General features: G+C 42.2%; 1 protein-coding gene across 1 annotated transcript in view; it reads left to right on the top strand.

Moving 5' to 3' along the window:
• ST13 (ST13 Hsp70 interacting protein) overlaps positions 1-22219 on the top strand; it is a 23839-nt gene extending 1620 nt beyond the window's left edge. Inside the window, exons 2-12 of the mRNA XM_074271793.1 lie at positions 6850-6907; positions 10378-10453; positions 10556-10626; positions 12255-12321; positions 13016-13100; positions 13291-13401; positions 15887-15989; positions 16818-16934; positions 18004-18052; positions 18772-18899; positions 19929-22219. Of these exons, the coding sequence (XP_074127894.1) occupies positions 6850-6907; positions 10378-10453; positions 10556-10626; positions 12255-12321; positions 13016-13100; positions 13291-13401; positions 15887-15989; positions 16818-16934; positions 18004-18052; positions 18772-18899; positions 19929-20057 (994 nt within the window). The 3' untranslated portion in view covers positions 20058-22219. The remainder of the gene's footprint in view (positions 1-6849; positions 6908-10377; positions 10454-10555; positions 10627-12254; positions 12322-13015; positions 13101-13290; positions 13402-15886; positions 15990-16817; positions 16935-18003; positions 18053-18771; positions 18900-19928) is intronic.

Here is a 22219-nt window from a genome sequence, read left to right as displayed (position 1 = left end):
CATTCAGTTTTTACATATGACACGAACAAAAGGGGGGGAAACCAAAAAGAAAATAGTGTGCGATGATTCACATTCCATTCAGTAGTTCTTTCTGTATGCAAATGGTGTTTTCCATCCAGTTTATTGGAATTATGTTGGTTCACTGAATTGCTGAGAAGAACCTGGCTATCACAGTTGATCATCACACAAAATTGTTGCTGTGTATAATTTTTTCTGGCTCTGCTTGCTTCACTCAGCATTATTTCATAAAAATAAGTCTTAGCAGGCTTTTCTAAAATCAGCTTGTTCATCATTTTTGTGGTACGATTATATTCCATCACATTCATATCCCATAACTTATTCAGCCATTTGCCAATTGATGGGCATCCACTCCGTTTCCAGTTCTATGCTGCCAGAAACATTTTTGCACGTGTGTACCATTTTCCCTCTTTTGTGATCTCTGGGGCGTGGACCCCAGTAGAGACACTGCTGGATCAAAGAGTATGCACAGTATGATAGCCCTTTGGGCATAGTTCCAGATTGGTCTCCAGAATGGTTGCATCAGTTCACAAATCCACCAACAATGCATTAGGGTCCCAGTGTTCCCATATCCCTTTCAACATTCATCATCTTTTCCTGTCCTCTTAGCTCTTCTGATAGGTGTGAGGTGGAACCTCAGAGTAGTTTTACTTTGCAGTGATTTAGAGCATTTTTATATGACTATAAACGTTTATTTCTTGCATGAACAACATATAATAATACAATATCATATAGCCTACGGTAAAGATACGATATTGTTCCTATCCTTTGACCATTTTATCAATTGAGGAGTGACATTGGACTGTGTTTTAAGGGAAATGGGGAATGGCTCACAATGTGTGCCCTCAAGTGATTTCCTCAAGTTTCACATGTCAATATTGGCTTGAAAACTCTTTGTTTCCAACAACAGCTCTAGAACTGAAATGTGATGTGGTTGGAGGACCAACATGTTGTGGGTGATGTTAGACGCTCAATGGTGATAAGCACCAAAAGTTCAGGTTCAGTCACGTGAAAAATTCACAATGCTCATTCTCTTTGGCAAAAGGTAGATTTGTTTAGGGACGAGGTTACGGACAAAATGAAGCGATACAATGGACACAGAGAATGGTGAATATGAAATAAAGCGGGAGAGCCTATGAAAGATAAATTCCTCAGTGGAACTCATGATTATCCAGTAGAAAGGGAGCTTCCCATGAGCTTGGAGCATGTCCTTAGCTAGCAGCCTTTAAATCCTGAAAAGGACTTAGCACTCTAAAAGTTAGCTGTAAGGAGGAAAAGTGAGGTTGGGAAACATACCTCATGAGGTTTGGGAAGATACCATGTGGGGGGAGAGGGGAGATTATAAAGAAAGACTCTACAAGGCAATGCTGTGGCTAGACTGACCCAAAAGAGGGCAGCAGCCATGGGATGGCCCACCTAAATCCCTAAAGATTTTATAGGGAAAATTTAACCTCATGGACATGATTGGGATTTCTGACAAGACGTGGCAAGGTGAGGCTGCTGGAGACTCCCACAGATAAGTTGGATTACAGATTGGAGGACCTCCCCAGAGGGTGGGGCCATGGAGCTAAACTGATCTCTATCAGAGCTTTCTGCCTGCTTGCCTCAGGAATCAATTCTTTAGTGTTCTCTCTGTCCACAACCATTCTGCACCTCATGAAAATGGACTTGTGCCCAGCCTCTTCATGTGGAAGATGAAACAGATCTTGAGAGGGAAGTACCTTTTTTGAGGTCACTCAGAAGTCTTGTGGAGTTCCTAGGTGGGTGTAAGGTAGCCTACTCACACCCACAAGTATCCATTGCTCTCCTTACTGTAGCATGTTAATCATTCCTTCCTTGGGGGGCAATGGTGACCAGTGGAAACTTTGGTGAAACAACAGTTTTAGTGATTAATTTTTAAATATGGGCTTTTGCTCATATGGAAAACTTGGAATAAATCAGACCACTCTTCCTTTTCACTTTGGCTCAGCTTGTTGATAATCCATCTTGAATGTCTGTCCCAGATAGATCCTGAGACCTGGACATAGAGTGGACACTGACTTGTCAGGCACAACTACACTGCTAACACCAGTTTGTCAGTAGTCCCCAACCTAGTAACAATGGACTTTGGGGAGAAGGAGGCGACCTCAATTATTTCAAGGGAGCTGGCTCATTTCCAAAAAAAAAAACAAATCCAACCCCCCCCCCCCCAAAAAAAAATATTTTCTATACACTAGATAATCTTAGGAAGTTAGGGACTGGATATTTGATTGCATTGATAAAGGAAATTCTCAAATGAGAAAACTTCCTTTCAGTGCAGGTGAGCATCTCTTTAGCTTACAGTTGTTAGGGCCTTAGGAGATGGGGAACTGCACCCCAAGTACTTCTGGCTCTCTACTCATCCCCCTCTCTCAATTATATCATTGTTACCTCTAGGAAGAATTAATGTGGATCTTTTAAAAGTAATTGGGGGGCAGCTAGGTGGCGCAGTGGATAGAGCACCAACCCTGAAGTCAGGAGGACCCCAGTTCAAATCTGGTCTCAGACACTTAACACTTCCTAACTGTGTGACCCTGGGCAAGTCACTTTACCCCAGTGGGGGGGGGGAGTAATTGGGAGTGGGGCAGCTAAGTGGTGCAGTAGATAAAGCACCAGCCCTGTGAGTTCAAATTTGACCTTAGTCACTTAATACTTCCCAGCTGTGTGACCTTGGACAAGTCACTTAATCCCAATTGCAGGGGGGCGGGGAGAAATTGGGAGTTTACATTACAGACATGACCTGGTTAGATTGACACAAGAGGCATTAGAGGAAGTCACTTTGGCAACTGTGTCCTCTGGGTAATTGTTTTCTCTGAGAATGACATGAAGCCTGTAGGAAACAAAGTATCTTACTAAGAACTCCACTGATGAATGCAGGAAGGATTTCTTTTATATTCGTGCAAGAAGTGTTTTATTTCTTATCCTCCACTGATTCTCATTTAATTGCATGTTAAACCATGTGAATCTCCAATTCTCATTCCACAGCCAGTTCCTGCCCGAATAGAGCTTACTTTCTGGAAGGGGGAAGATAACTTCCATCCTTGATTATTCTTTCTTCGTGGGTTTCAGTTTTCTGTTTCATTTTGCCAATTTAATTTTCATAACTGTGGAAACCAAATAAATGCCCATCCATTTCTCCCAGCCTAATAATGCTGATGTTAGCCTAGTCCTCTAGAATGAGCATTTTGAAGGGGTGTCCTAAGTTGTGGTTATTGTCACTTTTTCCTCTGACACTGTATCTCCTAGACTCTTCTCTACTTGAATGTTACAATTTTTCATCTGTTAAAGAAATATATTAAACATTCATAATGTGCCAGGCGCTGTGCTATACACTGGAAAAGATGAGGTGTGAGAAAGTTTCAATGTCTGAGAAGCCCTGAGGTTACCTGGCCTTGAGTGCCACAAACAGTGTGGCCAATAGCAGTAATTCAATCCTGATTCTGTTGGTCTGTGAGCTTAGACCTCTATGGTGGGTATTACCCTACCCCTATGCTTCTTCGATTGTACTTCTCAGCCATATTAGCCATAATATCAACCTAAAGTTATCTTCTTGCTTCTGCCTCTTTGCTCTCTGCTTCATTCCAGGGCCCTTTCTGATGGTTTTCTCCAGTTTATCCCAGCTGGCCACAGCTTTTGCTTGTTCTATTGAGGGCAGGAGCTGCCCTTTTAAAAATTTATTTAAAATTTATTTTTAAATTTTTTCTTCCTTATTTTTTTATTTTATTGTAGTTTTTTTTTATTTATAAGGCATATGCATGGGTAGTTTTTCAGCATTGACAATTGCAAAGCCTTTTGTTCCGATTTTTCCCCTCCTTCTCCCCACCCCTTCCTCTAGATGGCAGGTTGACCAATACATGTTACATATATTAAAGTATAAGTTAAATACAACATATGTATACTTGAGGGACTGCCTTTTACCCTCTGTTATATCCCCAGTGCTTTTCCTGGCGCTTCAGAAATGTTTATTAGCAGGACAGGAAGTCAGTGGAGGGTGGGGGTGCTGCCACGTGCAGAGCTCCTGAGTCCCTCACATTGTTGGCTGCCATGAAGAAGATGCATTCTTTCTCTGCAGTGGGGGAAGGGAAGGGGCAGCTGGACTGGAAGGTGCTTCAGGAAGTGGGGTGCTGAGGCTCAGGCCCCTGAGCTTTCGCTGTCATCAGGGGAAAGATGGTGGCCATTTGACTCACCTTGTATATCTCTGTGTGTCTCATTCATGGTGTTGACTTTGAACCCAGTGGGCTCAATAAGGCCCGGAAGAAGATGGTACCAGGGGGACGAGGTCCTGAAACGGTCAGATCAGTGGGGTTCTTGAGACAGAAACACTGGAGGCATCTGGCTAACTCCCTGCCTCTACTTTTCTTGTTGTCATTTTTACAAACATTTGTAAAGTGCCAGCTGTATGCATGGCCTGGTGTTAGGTCCTAATGATAACAAAATAAAGAATACTATGAAGGAACTGTGTACTCAGAAGTGATGAGGCTGCTGTCCATTGCTAGGGTCAGATCACAGATGAAATTCTACATTCAATCCTGGACTTTGTGAAAGGATTGAGAAGGTGGGATTTTTTTTTTTTTTTTTTCTGGAGATGATTTACCTGTTTCTTTTATTTGTGTATGGTTTTTTAGTGAGGCAACTGGGGTTAAGTGATTTGCCCAGGGTCACACAGCTAGGCAGTATTAAGTGTCTGAGGCCAGATTTGAATTTGGTCCTCCTGATTTCACGGCCTGCACCATGACCGATTTATTTCCATTCATTTATTTATTTAGGGTTGTGTGTGTGTGTGTGTGTTTTTTTTTTTTTTTTTTCCCCCTGAGGCTGGGGTTAAGTGATTTGCCCAGGGTCACTCAGCTAGGAAGTGTTAAGTGTCTGAGACCAGATTTGAACTCAGGTCCTCCTGAATTCAAGGCTGGTGTTCTATCCACTGCCCCACCTAGCTGCCCCACCATCACCGATTTAGAAAAATTTAGAAATTTAGAAGACTGTGTTTAGCTTTGAGGAGAACAGACTTGGAAAGTGATGAGAAGATGTTACTTGTCACTGATGATGCAAAACCCCCTCCCCAACTCCAAAGGTCATTCCCTTTTATTGCAGACAGGAAGATATTGGCCTGCAATCACATTTTACATCTATAAGATGCTCACTCCAATGATTATCTCATCAAAAGTGGATGACATCCTGCCAATAATGGCTCCTGGCAGTCTATGCCATGCTCCAAGGCCCATGGTACCAATCTCTCTCTTTTTTTTTTTTTTTGAGGCCCAGTGTTGATGACAATTTACTGAGTGCTTGCTGTGGCCCATTGCCTGGTCCTGCATTTGGTGCTGGGGATTCAGGGAGATGAAATGCAGAGAACTCTTTTAAGTTGACAAAACCCTTTTCTCTCCACAGTATTGTTGGGAATGAAAACTGTTTTTCCCTCCAAGGACTTAGCTTAAGTAAAAAGATAAACAGATAAATGACTAATCCCAAGTAGATGCCCTTGCCCAGGAAAGGTCCAGAAAGTTCCAAAAGAGGGAAATCTGCCAGAAGGGCTCGGTCCCTTGTGCTGGTGGCTGCGTTGCTCACAAGCCCAGGGAGAGGATGTCAGCTCCAAAAGTGACTTCATAGACCTTGCTGGGGCTTTGGCCAGGTTGGCATCAATTTTAAGCACACAAGGTTCCCTTTGTTCCATGCTTACATAGAAAACCTGATCTTTGATGTAGTTCTTAAGGTGAACAAGACATTTTATTTTGTTTTCTTAAATTCTCAAAAAAAAAAAAAAAAAACCCAAATAAGGTATAAATAATGGGATACTTCGGCCCCCACCCTCCCCTCAACTTTATAGATGAAGAGGAAGACTCAGCAGTCCAGGGCCACTTGGCAAGGACCTAGATTCAGGAAGCCTCTCAAGAGCTCAATTGGCTCATTTGTAAATTAAAGGAGATTGGCCAAGATAAAAGATAGCTGGGCTGCCCTCCCCTTTCACAGCAACAACTTATAATCTTATAACTCTACCCTGAGCCTATGGACTCCAAATTCAGTATTCTTTCTAGTATGTTTTACTTCTTGTTGGAAAGGGTGCAGAAGGGCGGGGGAGACATGAATGTGCTTGTGTAGGAAGAAGTAGGATGAAGAAGGAATGGAATGGCCAGTCCTACAGAATCCTACAGAAATCAAGGGAAATAAGCATTTGGAGAATCCGGTAGAGACAATATGGGAACCCTGTAGAAGTGACCTTGGAGCAGGTAGGGGTGCCACGGTGCAGGAGGCTGGGCCAAGAGTCTGAGACACTTCCAGCCTCAGACACTTCATTGGTTGTATGGTAGGGTTTTGACTTGGGCTTCTTAGTCTGTTTTATATGTGTCAGCAATTAGAGAGGTGGTGGTAGCTTTTTGCTTCACTGTGAGTCAATTAGAAGAAAGCTAAATGTAGATAACCCACAAGTAAGTGTTCCATTTAATTTAGATTTTACTTGTATATATTTCTGCCAGGATAACCCCACCTGATGATATTTAGCTTTGGAGATGCCCCCATCATAAAAGGTTTTTTCTGGTATTAACAAAATATTGCTGGCCCGTTTAGTAGAATAGAGCACGATGATTGTATGTGGAAGTTGGAATCTTTTTGCGTGGTTTGCTTTTCAAGTATACAAACATTTCACCATGTGACTTTTTGAGCTGTCCCATCTGGCAGTGATTCCTTGCAGGCATCCAGCTCTTTCGTGGTATGTAGCTGTTGTCAGCTACAATAGCATAATACAACTGTTTGTTTGTTAAAGATAATTAATGCGTATTTTTGTTAAAATGTGATTTTTTTTTTTCTTTCTTTTTCCAGTATGGGTGGTAAAATCCCACCAATTCCACATAAAGCAAAATCAGAAGAAAAAATCAAGGTAAGTAGAGATTAATTCTGATTTGATCATTGAGGGTATAGCTAATGATGACTTTCTTTTTTTGTTGTTGATTTTTAAAATTTTATTATATTCAGCCAAGATCTGCCACCACCCTCCCCACTGCTGCCCCCCAAATTGAGAACACAGGAAAAGCAAAACCCATGGCACACATGTATCATCAATCAAAACAAATTTCTACATTGGCCACATCCTAAACAATATTTGTCTCCTTTCATGTTCTCAATTCTTCACTTCTGTCAGGGAGTGGGCAGGGTTATTCATCATTCATCCTCTGGAATCCCGGTTGGTCATTACACTGAAAAGAGTTCAGCATAGCAATTATTCTAAAATACTCAAAGACCATAACTTGTTTATCTGCTCTCCAGTTTATGGGCACCCCTTCAATAGAGTTATTACTATTTTCGTACATACTTAGAGTTTGTTTTGCTTAGGATTCAATATACCTTCAATATTTCAATATACCTTCCCTTTAATTCTCTTCTCCTGTTTCCCTGTGGAATGGTGTGTGTGTGTGTGTGTGTGTGTGTGTGTGTGTGTGTGTGTGTGTGTGTGTGTGTGTGTGTGTGTGTTGTTCTTTCAAATACTTCACATGAGAATAAAGTTCATGTCTGGTGTCCCCCACTTCTCCCCTCTTCCTTGGTCCTTATAGATGTCACTTTTGCACCCTTGCTGTGTGACAGTTTTTCCTAATCTCCCTTTTCCCCAGAATATATTCGTCTTCTCCCTTTCCATTCTTAAGATTACTCCTAGACCTTGATTCATTGGCCCCCTCTGTGAACCCTAATAATGATGAACGGTTTCACAAGGACCCACAGGTATTCTCTCCCCATGTTTGAATGGAAGTTATTTAATCTTGTTTTATCTTTTAAGTTCATTTATGTATTTACCTTTTTATGTTTCTTTTCTCTCGTTTATTTAAATCTCCAAGTTTCTCTGAAGGCTCTGGTCTTTCTATCAGGAATACTTGAAAACCTTTGTTTTATTAAGGGGTCCAGCTTTTTCCCTTGTAACATTATATTTGTTATATTTGGCTGGGGAAGTTATACTTGGCTGGATGCCCATTTGTTTTTTTGCCCTTTGGAATGTCACATTCCAGGTCTTTTGGCTGTTAAATAATATAATTGTGACTGAGGTCCTCATCTTTGAATTCTTTCTTTCTGTATTTGCATCTTTTGACATGGAAGCCTTAGATTTTGGCAGTGATGTTTCTAGAAATTCTTAAGGTTTCTTTTAGGAGGTGGCTTGTAGATTCTTCTTTTTTTTTTTACTTTTCTTTGCTTTTGGTAAAAATCTGGGCAGTTTTCTTTCTTTTTTTCTTCTTTTTTTTTTTGGCTGAGGCAATTGGGGTTAAGTGACTTGCCCAGAGTCACTTGAGTTCAAATCTGACTTCAGACACTTAATACTTTCTAGCTGAGTGACCCTGGGCAAGTCACTTAACCCCAATTGCCTCAAACCCCCCCCCCCAAAAAAAAAAAAATTCCTTTCTTTCCTTCTCCATACCCTGTTAAGATAAGTGATATATCAACTATATTTGCAAAATCACGCAAAACAATTCTGTATCAGCCATGTTGTAAAAAATAAATAAATAAATAAAATGAAAAAATAAAAGTTTACTTCAGTATGCTCTCAAGAGTTATATCAGTTCTGAAGATGTTTAGCATTTTTCATCATGGATCTTTGGGATCATTTTCTTTATCAAAGTAGTTTAGTCATTTATCATCACTACAGTATTGCTACTACTATGTACAATGGTCTGCTCTGTTGCACTTTGCATCAATTCGTATGTAAGTTTTCTTTTACAATTTCTTGAACTAGAATATCTAGACTTTTTTTTTTTGCTCATGGTATTCAGGTAGACAGAAGAGAAAAATGTAAGAACCACTGGACTGTTTTCTAGATTGGTAGTTTTTGTTATAAGGGATTTTATTTATTTATCTTTTTGTCTTTGTGTTTCTATTTCTTTAGCTTCTATTTGGACCATTCTCATTTTCAGGGAGTTTGTTTCTTGGATAAAAGAACTCTTGTGCCAAGTTGTCTGTTAATTACTATTCCATTTCTTTGTTCCAGAACTCTCATTTCTTTTCCAGTTTCTTCCTCAAGTGCTCTCATTCTAGTTATAAAAACATAACTTTTAAAAACTTCTTTCTCCTTCATCTCTTCCAGGAATTATGATTGCATTTGTGCCCCGTCTGTGTGTTTCTTTGAGGCTTTGCTCATATATATTGTGGAGTCATTCTTTCTGGGCTTGTGTCTTGAGCTTTACTGCACTGTTATAAAGGCTCATTAGGGTGAGAGTCTTTTATTTGTCCTTCCAGCTCCTTCCTGACTGAAGCATTCATGGGCTCAGCACACTTCTGCCCTGCTCCTGTTGCTGTTTTCTGGGCATAATGGATCTCATGTTTCAGGGTCTTAGGAACAGCTCAGGCTAGGGACCCATAAATTTCAGGGCTCCTAGAATGGTCTATTTGCTCTGCAGAGTAGCTGCCGCTGGACTTAGGCTCTGTTAGCTAGCAGGGAAACTCTGGGGGGTTCAGAGCAGCAGAATTATGGGTTTGTGCTCATTCCCCTACAACTTGACTAGAGCTTGGAAGTGAGACCCTGCTCTGAACTTGTAGTCTAAGCCATATCCATGCCCACTTCTGTTTTGGCTGGGGCCTCCCTAGCCAGCAGGGCCACTGATCTTCTCACTCCTCCCTGGGACTGGGGACTGGGGAGCAGAGATGCCAGTTGGTACTTGCCCCTGTTAAGAATAGCCTGCATGAGTGAGGGTGCCCAAGTCTGATACATAACCTCTTCCTGTGTACCAGGCCAGCCTCAATGTCTTAAAACTTTTCTATGCCAACTTGGGGCATACAAAGGACTCATAAAGATTTTCTCTGGATTGCTTCATTAGCATTTGTTCTGGTCCATTTTCTAGCTTGGTTTGGAGGAAGTGTGGGCACAGAAGCTCAGTTTACTTCTGCTCCATCCTCTCTTGGGGTTTCTTCTGGATGTATTTCTCCTCTCTTTAAGTTCCTAAAGTATCCAGGGCATTGTGTTGAATTAAGACTTCTATCAATTTTTCAAGATGAGAAAAAACCATGTTATTAAAAACATTCTGAGAAAATCAGCATTTATAACATAGTTCCTGCACAGGCTCTGGCTGAGTGCTTTACATATCTCTCACTTGAGATAATGCAGGACAGCTTCAGAGCATGTGGATGGTGGAGCTAAGTTCACTCCTGGGCTTATTAAACCAAAACCATTGAGCACTTTGGACTTAAGGATGGGCAATCTGCAAAGAGAGGAATGAACTCATTTTCTGCTCTAGTAATTCCTTCAACTGAAGTGAATACCCAGAGTTGTTCTCAGTATAAAACTTCCCAATGTCTGCTGCCATTGCATGTTCTTATTGATGAAAAGATGGCGAGTATGGGGCAGGCTGACTTGGTTGGCTCTTGTTTTCTTAGGAAGAAAAGACGGAAACTAAAAAAGCAGAGGAAGCCCCCAAACTAGAAGAGCTAGAGAGCGAGGAAAGCGATGTTGGTGAGAGAAGCTGGGCTCGTGTGATTGACATGGGGTGGGGGAAAGATATCCTTCTCAGGCCTCTCCCAGATTGCTAATGGACTTGTGTTTTGCCCCCTGCAGAAATTGATAATGAAGGTGTGATTGAAGCAGATACAGACTCCCCTCAGGAAATGGGAGATGAGACTAAAGAGGTAAGTTTAAGACCCTCTTTGTCTTTTGCCCTAAGGATTGCTGGTAGTAGTATCACTTTCCCTAGAAGGGGGTGTATAAACGCTGGTTGTGTGTGGGGGCTGGGCTGCGCTACTGGGGTCCACAGGGAGATGATGCCTGTTGTGTCTCGGAGCAGCCTGGGTGTGAGCACATGGTGCTGGATGAGGGTGGGAAGGGGATTGTGGGGATGGTGTGGAGCTCTTGGGGTCTGGAAGGGATGGATGGGAAGGGCCCCCAAGGCTTTGGGATAGCCAGATGTGCACCCAGGTGCAACAATGGGGATAAGACCAGGAAGAACTTGTGACAGTCAGATGGAGGAGTTTGTGGTTTAGTCTTGAGGTGATTGGGATCTTAGAGGAACATGGCCACATCAACTTCTTGAGGGAAATCTTTTTGCCAGCTGTGTTGGCTGGATTCAAGTAGGGAGAGATGACAGCTAGTGGATGGTGGATAGAGCATCAGGAGGTCCTAAATTCAAATCTGTCCCACTTGACACTTAATGTTGTGCGACCCTGGGCAAGTCACTTAACCCTGATTACTTTGGGGGAAAAAAGCAGGAGAAACCAGTTAGGAGATCTTGGTAGCAATCAGGTGAAAGGTGATGCCATTGACCCTGAGCTGAGATGGTAGCCTTGGGGATAGATATTTATGGGATATTGTGGAGGTAGAAAATTGGACAAGGTATGTTAGGTGCAGAAGAATGAGTGGAGAGCATTCTGTGGTTATGAGCAGGAGTACTGTGCTGCTATAAAACAAGCATGGAGAGGAAAACTCCTTGGAGCTCTGTTTTGTACATGCTGGTGTTGTATGATGCTTTTGGGGCAGTCTAGTTCTAGAATATGCAAGGGCCGCTGGTAATGTGGTCCTGGAAGTTAGAGAGTGGCGCGCCTGTCTGGAATGGAGATATGGGGGATGAAACAACCAGGAAACTGGAGAGAATTTTTTTATAACATGAGGTAAATTAAATATTCCAGAAATTTAGAGCTTTTGAGATGAGTCAAGAAAGATTCTATTAGTAAAATACACAAAAACCTAATAAGAAGAGGAAAAGGCTGTTGTAGAAAGCGTTTTTCATAGGTTTTATTCTTTTTGATGTCATAAGGAGAAAGACTTGAATGCTAATTGAATATATTTAAAAAAAAAAAATAAGTCCAAATGGGGAAAATGAAGCACCGAGCAGAAAGCTAATCTTGGTAAAAAGGATACTGACAAGAAACATTTCTACTCAGAGGGGTCCCCTTTGTCACACATTTGTGACTTTTCATGGGCAGAAATGATTAGAGTGTGCTCATTTAAGTTTTGATTCTCTTCAGTTCAGCCAGTGAATACCTTCCTTCCCTTTGCAGAAGGACCTTTCCCATTTACTCATTTAAAAACTTGGACCAGTATTGTTCTGTGAGTCTGGCTCAAATGAAAGTAGAAGTGGGGGCAGCTCAGGGCTTGAAGTCTCTGGATGGAGAGGTCAGCCTGAAGTATGGGGTGGAGGGAGTGCGGGGGCCAGCATGGTGCCTGTAGACTTCTGTGGTAGAAGCTTGCCTCTGTCCCCCTCTCTCCCCTTCTCTCCTCCACCCCATATATAATCCAGCCTCTTCTCTTAATCTTTCTCTAGATAACAGATGAGATGATGGATCAGGCTAATGAAAAGAAAGTGGCGGCCATTGACGCCCTCAATGGGGGTGAGTAGAGGGGCTTCTTTGATCTTCCTGGAGGTGCCTGCCCCAGGCTTATGCAGCTACACCAACAGAAGAGTGTCCCTTTGGGAAAGATCTGGTAGCTAAGTGTGTGAATGAATCCCTAGAAGCCACCATAGGGAGAGTGAAGAGTAGGAAAATGTCTTTTTTCAAGAAGATGATGATGAGATTTCTCTGCCAAGGACTGGCGAGCATCCCCGATCCTCTCCCCGCCTGTCCCGGCCTCAGACGCTCTTCAGGCAGCGCTGCACTCATCCAGCCTCTTCCGTCTTTACTACTGTTGCACTGTGGTTGCCTTGACGGGAATGGTTGTAGTTACTCTGGACTTGGGCTAGATTCCCTCAGTGTGATCTCTGACTGATATCCAGCAGCCTTTTTGGTTAAGGAGGACATCACACTGAGAAAAAAGTAGCAAGTATTGGTCCCTTGGGGGTTTCAGATTTAACAGTGCCTTTCTTTCCTGGGCAATATGCAGTTCAGGAGACCCTGAAGCAGACATGTTCCAATAGCTCATTTTGTACACTGACCTAAGTTACTGCTGGTCTTTTGTTGGCCACGGGAAGAATGTAGATGACTATTCTAAATGTTATTTGGGAAATATGGGGTAAATGAATATTACAAAAATAATAAAGTGGTTTTATGTCTGTTTTACATTTTTTCCTCTTGGCTATTACTTTAGGTGATCTTAATGCTGCCATTCAGTTACTCACAGAGGCCATCAAACTCAATCCCCGTTTGGCCATTTTATATGCTAAGAGAGCCAGGTAAGGAGCCATGGGAAGTGAAGTAGCATGCAGGCTTCCCCTTTTTTTCCCCCTGGTTTGTGGGTCATTGGATCGGGAAGAAGGAGGAGAAGAGAAAGTTCTAAATGGGACTTTTCATAGGGACTGTTATGTCAACCTTTTGTGAAATTGCTTTTGAAAGTGCTTAATAATGTCACATCTCTCTTTTTAGTATCTTTATAAAACTGCAAAAACCCAATGCTGCTATTAGAGATTGTGATAGAGCGATTGAAATAAACCCGGACTCCGCCCAGCCCTACAAATGGCGAGGGAAAGCCCACAGGTGAGAGAGAGGAAGTCACTATGACAACTTCTTGGTGGAACAGGGCTCCCCTTCCTTCCCCTTCTTCCTTTCCCTTCCCTTCTTCCTCCTTCCATTGAGAGGGGGAAGAACAAGAGGCTGCCCACAGCTGCCAATCTACCCAGGGTCTTTCATCTCGTTCACCCACTGGTTCCACTCCTGGTACATTGATGCCGGAGGTTTTTTCAGCAAACTAGCCACATGCATTTAGTCCAGCCTCTACGCACTCTGCACCTACAAGTGTGTATGCTGAGGAGTAGTTCCTTGATGGTGTGGAATCCAGCTCCCCGAGTCTGAGGTCTGTTTCTTTGGATTAGTGTAGTGGGCCTTATTTCCAGGAATAGAATTCTACAAGGCCAAAAGTCTTATCAGTTCTGTGAATCTTCTACCCCTGAGATTCCAGTTTTCCTATGGAAAAAATACTGAAATCCATTTTTGGTGTAATAACTTGTGTGCTTAGAGAAAGCGTATTTCCTTTGGATTGATTTATGGATTTATGTTGAGATGTTAGATGGGAACAAAAAAACCATCTTCCTTGCCTATATTAGGAATATGAACCAAGAAAAGGAAGCCAGAAAGCAGACGTTGCTTAGTTTTCAAAAAGAGCTAGAATGCAGGACTGACCATCCAGTCCCGCCAAATGCCTCTAAGGGAAATGATGAGGTATGAAACCTTGCTCTCTTTGGGGGAAGGCAGAGAAAAGAGGAGGGAGTCTTTCTAGCCCTGAGGAAGACAAGCAGGGGAGGCCAGGGAAAGCAGAGCAGAGAGGAAGGGAACTTCACTGAAACGCCCTGGCCGGCAGAGGGATGTCTGGCTGCCTGGAGTCTGGTTGACCGGTTTCAGATTTGTCCTCAGACACTCCATGACTGTCTGTTTCCTCATCTGCGAGGCAGGTACGGTGACAGTGTTTCCCTCACAGGGCTGCTATTGCAATCCAGGGAGAGGTACGACACTGTCAGGTACTGAGACAGGGTCTCTAAGTGCAGACTGAGTGGTTTGCTGTTGAGAAGTCAGGGATCAGGGTTTGGGAGTGGAATCTGCATTAGGTGGTCAGAAGGAGTGAGCCATCAGCAGGGGGGAAGAGAGAAGCTTCAATGTATAATGAGCTTAGATTTCCTGTCATCTCTTTTAAGGCAAGGATGGTGTTGTTTGTGTGCCTTGTGCTATTGATCAGAAAGAAGGCACTGAATGAAATGATTGGTGAATTGAAGACCAATGAGCTATGAGAAAGATTGATCCCATAAGATAGAGGTTGTCCTTTTCCCCCTCGAGGTCAGTCTTAAATGCTCTTTTCTCTCCATCAATGAAAGTAGAAGAAGCTTGATGAGCAGAGCATTGGATATAGGAGCAGGAATGGGGACTTGCCTGGAAAGGGATTCCTGAGCTAGTTTGGGGAGCAGAGTGGCCTTCTGATAAGGGATAACAGGCTCAGACACGTTCATTGGGCTGTCTTGTGGCGAGCAAAGAAAAAGGACTATGTGGAGGGAGAGTTTGGGGAAGCCAGGAGGGGGGCCTGGAAGGGAGTGGTGAGTGAGTAAGAAGGGAAGCTCCTCAGGATTTGGCAAACAGGGGATGTGGGGGCTGAGGATGGCATCCCCCTAGACTTTACAGAGAGACGCTGTTGCAGGGATCCCCTTTGGGCTTTCTTGTCAGATACTGGAAGAGTTTTCCCTTCCCTAGCTCATTTTGCAGATGGGGACACTGAGGCAAACAGGATAAAGTGAGTTCCCAACACAATGACAGGGGCTGGATTTGAACTTGGTAAGATGAGTCTTCCTGTCTCCAGGCTTGATTAAAAAAAACTCCAGTGTCCCTGTGTGTGATTTCAGTTACACCATTTTTATTTAGCTGTGCTAGAAATGAATTATGAATCATTGGGTACCTGAACCCAGGGTACTTTGTAGACCTGAGATTCAACATTCCTGTTTCTTAGTAACTAGAGTGATTCTATGCCGGACCCATCATATAGAACCAGTGCTCTTTCATGTAGATTAAGAGTCTGATCATGATGAGCTTGTGATCAACAAACTGACCCTGATCCAAAATACAATTTTTATCAGTCCCCTGAAATTACTCTGGGGGGAAGGATTCACTATCTTCCCCAAAGCATCTGCATCCCTCTCTTTTCTGGATCTATATCTCTTCAAGTAGGAAAGACTTATTTTTTTATGAAAACCTGAAATAGTAATATTTTTTTCTTTGAAACAGCCGCTCACACTGCTGAGATCAGAAATGACACCAGTTATGTGTAGTTGATGTGAGAGAAATAAAGTGTGAATCAAGTCACGAATGAGCTGTGCTTTTGAATCTTACCTGTCTCATTTAGATCTTTAGAAATGATCCTCCTTTTTTTTTTGCTTTGGAATGAAAACCAGGTGTTGTGGCACTCTGGTTGGGAGAAGGGGAAGAGATTGCAGAGAGATGGGAAGAATTTGTCAATTAATTATTAAATCTAAATCCACTGTAGACTCCTTGGCCACTGGGAGGATTCTGCTCGTGATCTTGCCATGGCTTGCAAGCTGGACTATGATGAAGATGCCAGTGCTATGCTGAAGGAAGTCCAGCCACGAGTAAGTGAAGCCACAGCTGGCTGGGAAGTAGTCTCTCAGCGTCATGTTTGCTGGAAGCAGCCCAAGTGAGACAGTCGGTCCAGATCAGGACTCCTTAAACTTTTTCCACTCAGGAAATTTTTGTACAACCCAAGTCATATAAGTGTACAAATCAAGTATTTACTGATAATAAGTTATAATTTTGCAACCCCATCGAACTTCAGTTTAAGAAGCTATGCTGTTTTGGGGTGGAGGGTTGGATACATGCTTCTGCAGAAATGATCCAGGAGTTGAGTGATGGGCAAACCCGGCTGTGATATCTAGCCCTGGGACAGGCGGGTATGCTGTGAGAGCATGTTGGCTCATGCCTCAAAGCCAGGTTAGATACTGGATCTTTGCTTTAGGGAGGTCAGGAGGTGTGTTGATGCAGAGCTCCTTCAAGTACTGCCAGCAGCAGAGTAAACTTCCCTCATCAGAAGGCTGGCCACGGTGTAGGGGGTCGCTGACCACAAGAGGGCGCACAATCCCTTCTCACATTTTGAGTTGGCCTTGAACTCCTGACTGCATTCTCACCACCATAGTAATGTTCTCAAAAACAGCTTATAAATTAAGTAGGAGGGTCTCTTCCTGCCAGTCCTTCCTGCCTCATTGTAATGGGTTGCCTTGATCTGTTAAAGTTGCCAGTTAATTGCCATCCCAAATTTTTAGGGTATTTAATCAGGAATAGTCCTACATTTTATGTGGGAGATGAGGGGGGGATAGGCAGGGTAATGGCTGCCCACGTGGTTTCTTTTTCCTTCGTTTATACTTTAGAGAAAAATATATTTCTCTTTCTGTTCATTTTACCAGGCCCAGAAGATTGCTGAACATCGGCGGAAATATGAAAGAAAACGTGAGGAGCGAGAGGTCAAAGAAAGGCTAGAAAGGGTGAAGAAGGCTCGGGAAGAACATGAGCGAGCCCAAAGGGTAAAGTCTTTGAGCCAGAGATGAGAGATCAGGCCCTGATCTTGATGTCCACACTCCATACACTTGCTCAGGTTCATAGTGGTGATAGAGCGCCTGGCTGATGAGACATTAATCTGTGTGGGCATAGTTTATATTCCCGGGGCGTCTTCAGTGAGCTTCCTCCCACAGAGGAAAAGGAAGCAGGATCAGCCTGTGCCCATCTGAGGCAGCTTGTTTTGTACCTTTCTACTATAGTGCGATTTCTGCCATCACTCCGTGGTGTTCTCTTTTGCTTAGTGTTTTTCTGTCTGCTGATCCATCAGGTCTCTGTTTTGTGTGGCAGTATTAATTCAGCAGAAAACTTCAAAACTCACTGATCACCAAGATGAAAATTTTCATCCCAGAAAGTGTTTTTGTTTCCCCTCATTTATCTCTGGCCATTAGAAAGACTCACAATTGCACCGTTAATTCCTACCTAAATGCCTCCCTGAATTTCTGTTAAGGAGCCCACAGCCCTGGAGAGCTGGGGCCACGGAGATCCTGGTCACAGGAATCCTGTGACATTGAGGGGTCACTATGCTGATGACAAGTTAAGCAACTTGGGTCTCTTAGAAGCATAATAAGATCAGATTTACTGAATGTTGGCCTAGTTTGTTTAAAGTGGAATAGCGATGGTGCCATTTGTTTATTGATTGGTTTTGCTTTGTGTATTTTTCTGGTCCTTGTAGACCTATTAGAAATTCTGCTATCTTTGATACAAGGTTATTTTATTTTACTTTTTGGAGGCATTGTAAACAAGTAATTATTTAGTAACTACTGTGTGCCAAGAACTGTGCTATAGAAAAACCAAAAAAGCTGCAGGCATTAAGTAAGTTTACATTCTTCTGGGAGAGATAGTAACACCTCAAAATCTATAAAGAATAAATACAAAATGTTTTGATACAAGGTAGTTTGGCACTTAAGAACTCAGAGCCAGCTTCTACACAAGTGATCCTGAGTTCTCAGATATTTGTGATTGAGTCAAGCAAGAAAGAACGCAATTGAGATTCTCCTTCTGAAGTGATGGACTCTTTTTTCTCTCTCTTCAAAGGAGGAAGAAGCCCGACGAACTTCAGGAGCCCAGTTTGGCTCTTTTCCAGGTACTACTTGATCAAAATAACAAAATGTATGTTTTGAATTAAGGAAGTCGATTTTGTTTTTTTAACAACTTAATAGAATAATGATCATTACATCATCATAATTTCTTTCCAGGAGATCTCACTTCCTGTGTGTCCTTTGCATCTCTCATGTTCTTTAATTCTGTAAAGTGTCAGAATTTTTGAATTCTGAGGTCTGACCCTTTTATATGACAGATGAGGAAGGTGCCCACAGAACTGTAATTTGAAATCAGAAGTCAACACAGCTCATGGCAGGAATGAGAGAGATTCCCAGTACTGAATTCTTATTTCTGTGTCTGGGATCGGAGTAGACATTATGAAAATGTCAGTTTAAAAAAAAAAAAAAAAAAAAACTTTTAAGAAATTTGCAATGGAATTGCTTTGTGTAGTACATAGTTATATTATTTAGGAAAGACAGTTTTTATGTATCAACAATGTAATCTTCCATCTCAGGAAAACAGGATGGGGAAAGAGGAAGCATGAAACTTAGTTTGAATGGAGAGGCTTAGGCTGTTGTCAAAAGGTCTCAAGATAAAAGCAGGGATTAAGATGAGACTGATCCAGAATTGTCACTTAATGGCAGCCTTGGCGTTCTGGGTGAAGAGCTAGCAAATGTGGTTCACTTGTTAGAAGTCATACTGTTAAAAGCATGACCATCATCATGTGATTTTTGTTTGTTTTGTTTCATTCTCTTGTTGCAGGTTTTCCTGGAGGTATGCCTGGGAACTTTGGAGGCATGCCGGGAATGGCAGGAGCCATGCCCGGGATGGCAGGAATGCCCGGGCTCAATGAGATTCTTAGTGACCCAGAAGTTCTTGCCGCCATGCAGGTAAGCCTTGTAAAAACTGACCCATCGGCTGCTGATTCTTGCCATACTAGAACTACTAGAAGCAGTTATGTTTGTAGTGCTAGTGATACCATTTTAGGAATCATGCTTTTCCTATTGAGTGGCTGATGGGTCATTTGGGGAATTCAAGAAGTGCCCATTCTACATGGGGAGCAGTTTGAAGGGAAAGGATTTATGAAACAAAACAGCTGTTCTTTTCCTGCAGATTCCCTTCCTCCCATTTTCCATCTTGACTGTGATTTCAGATTCCTCCCCAATTAAGACTTGCCCAGAAGGCTGGGCACACACAGTGTGTTCCTAAAGCCGTCCTTTACTGCCTCCTTGTGGTCGAAGTGGTGACTCCAGATTCTGGCCAAAGGGGCTCAGCTCTGAGAGGGCCACCACCATAAAGGGATGGAGGGAATGACTCTCCTGAAAAAGGGTTGTACCCAGGTCTGTCCTTGGACATAGTTACAAATCTTGTAAAACTCCTTTGTAAACTCAGCGTGTTTTATTTTTATGTTTCTAATGTGTTCTACAATTATCTAAGAAACTTTGGAAATGGTGAGTAATAGAACAAGGAGATAGTTACAATGTAAATACCTTAGCTCACAAGAGGGAAAATTGCCTTATGTCACCACATTGCTCTGGTAGCTTTTCATGATGGAGAGAAAGTAGATCTCGATTCCAGCCATGACCAGAAGTCTACTAGCTATATTGAAAGGAAACATCACAGAAACAAGGCAAGTGAGCACCTAGTAAGGGGGGGTGGGGGAGAACGGATTCAGCCAACTGTTGTACTTAATGATGAAACAGGTCCAATTCCTGTAGGATTATGTGTTATTTTAGGAGAAGCCAAGAATAGTGAACGCTACTATGGGCCAGAAAGCATAGTACCGAGGCTGACAGATTGACCCGGACAAGACTTGAGTCTAGATGAAGGGGCAGTATGATTTAGGCTGATAGATGAGTTCGTTAGGGCCTTCTTCCTCTGGGATAGTTTATCTAATGGGGTTACAACTTTGTTTGCAGGACCCAGAGGTGATGGTGGCATTCCAGGATGTGGCACAGAACCCTGCGAACATGTCCAAATATCAGAGCAACCCAAAGGTTATGAATCTCATCAGCAAATTGTCAGCCAAATTTGGAGGTCAAGCATAAATGCCCTTTTAACAAATAAAGCCCTTACTGACGGAAAAAAAAAACAAAACAAAAAAACAACCCAGATCACTTAATGGACCTCGCAATAATACAAACCAAATGTACCTCTGACCTTCTGGTGAAGAAAATTGGGGTGCTTGGAAGATATTCCCCTCCCCCTTCCTCCCTCCCCCACCCCCAATGCAACAGGAACATTTTGTAGTGATTGGTTGGCCATTAATCTTATCAGATAATATTGTCCTACTCTGAATCACAAACGTAAGAAACATAAAAGCATTTTCCAAAACTTACATAAAGAAGAAAAGAAAGATAGCGCAAAAAATTATTTTCTTTACTAATCATTTTGGCTTTCCGTGGATTTGAATAGAATTCAGGGTGAGGAAAAAGAGACTTACTTTAAAGATTTCTTATCCAATCATGGTGGAAAATTGGTTTAATCAGAAAGAGGTGAACATTCCTCATATTATTATGTAAAATTTGAAAAAGAGTTGATGCCTATTCAGGTTTTTTTGATTATTATTATTTTTTTTAATTCTGATGTGCTTTTAAAAAAATGCTAATTTTGATGGCAAAACCAACTGTGGGACCACCAATGATATAGTAAGTATGTGAGCAGAGATGTATGGGAGCTGCCTCTGGGAGTGTTACCAGATGATCTCTCCCATAGCATTGTGGGGAGGAATTAAATAATTAGATCCTGCATTGTGATGAAGGCATGTTTCGGTGAAACTGGTTCACCACCTTGTAATCTCAGCACCTCTGTCACTGTAATCATTTGTATCTTTGTGTAGGGAAAGAAAGGAAGAGGTCCTTTACTTTCTTGGATGGGAATCAATTGCTTTTTCTCAGCAACAAGACAATTGGCCCTCTTTTGGGTGTGTATTTTCAGTTGTTCCCATAGTCTTATTTCTCCCCATTTTATTAGGCTAAAAATAGTTCTCATGTAGTCCATATTTATAAAGAACATCATTCGAAGTATATGTAATTATGCAAGCATTGCCGAATGTTTGATTTAATGTAAAATGCAACATTTACTGTTTCTATATACATAGGCTAATACCCTTAATTTCTCATTTGGACAAGAAATTTCATTTTTACTCAGTGGAACCCTGAGGACCCCACATATATCTATACTAAACACAGAGGAAGTTCTTGGTTTTCTTTCTGTTACTTGGGAAATGTCCCTTGGAAATTACGTTTGCATTAATCTTTCCATTTTGGGGAAGGAGGGTGTGAGCATTGGATTAGTGGGTACATAAACGTGTAGTTGAACATGGCTATATGATCCAATATTAAATATGTGATTTATAAATAGATTAGATTTGTGATTATTTCTGCATTGTAGGACTGTTTATTTTATAATACATCTCATCGCTGCTTTCCAATAGGGAACTGTCCCTCTCGGTAGATGCTAGCTGTTGCTACAGCTGCTACCTCTGCTCTCCTTTCCTCAAGTGACTTTTAAATAACAGTAAACTGGACACCATCCAGAAAACGGCTCTGGCTTTGCCTGCATGGACAAGGCCCTCCATCTAAAGACATTCTGAAGGGCAGCATGTTACTCATACACAGCCTGTGTTTTAAGGACAGGAGTAGCTGAGGCAGTAGAGTGAATGAACGTGGAGCATCCCCGAAATAAGTCATTGGTAAAGCGATGACATTTTGCTGCCCCTTCCCCCCTCCAGCAGGCAGGATGGAGCTCATGGTGCTGAGGGCAGCACAGCTGGTGCAGTGATGGATACCCTTGCTCAGGCAAAAACCTGGGCTTTTCCTCATGGTGTGCTCTACCTTCTTGTAGCCCTCAGCGTGACATCACCAACCCTCCCAGAATCCTAGCCTTTTCATTTCATGTACTTCCTACATTTGAGCAGTGCAAAAAGTTTGTCCCAGTTGAGTCTGGATAAGTCATCTCAATCTTAGGAAAACAGCTTGTGTTGGACCTGATTGGTTTGCAAATATAAAGCTTATTCTCCATTTGTCTAGGAATGCAACATAAATAGCCAAGTCTGCGATTTTTTTCTTGTACTAACAACTCTACAAGAAAGAAAAATGTGAAAGGAGGTTTTGTTTGTTTTTTTTTTTGTTTTTGTTTTTGCTTAAAATAGAAGTTATTGGATATTTCTAGTCGCCTTCACAAATAAAGTGTGGTTTTCAAACCGGAA

The sequence above is a fragment of the Sminthopsis crassicaudata genome, chromosome 5 (assembly GCF_048593235.1).
Source record: "Sminthopsis crassicaudata isolate SCR6 chromosome 5, ASM4859323v1, whole genome shotgun sequence".
NCBI lineage: Eukaryota > Metazoa > Chordata > Mammalia > Dasyuromorphia > Dasyuridae > Sminthopsis > Sminthopsis crassicaudata.
The sequence above is the reverse complement of the archived record's forward strand: the minus strand, read 5'-3'. Positions and strand labels throughout refer to the sequence as shown.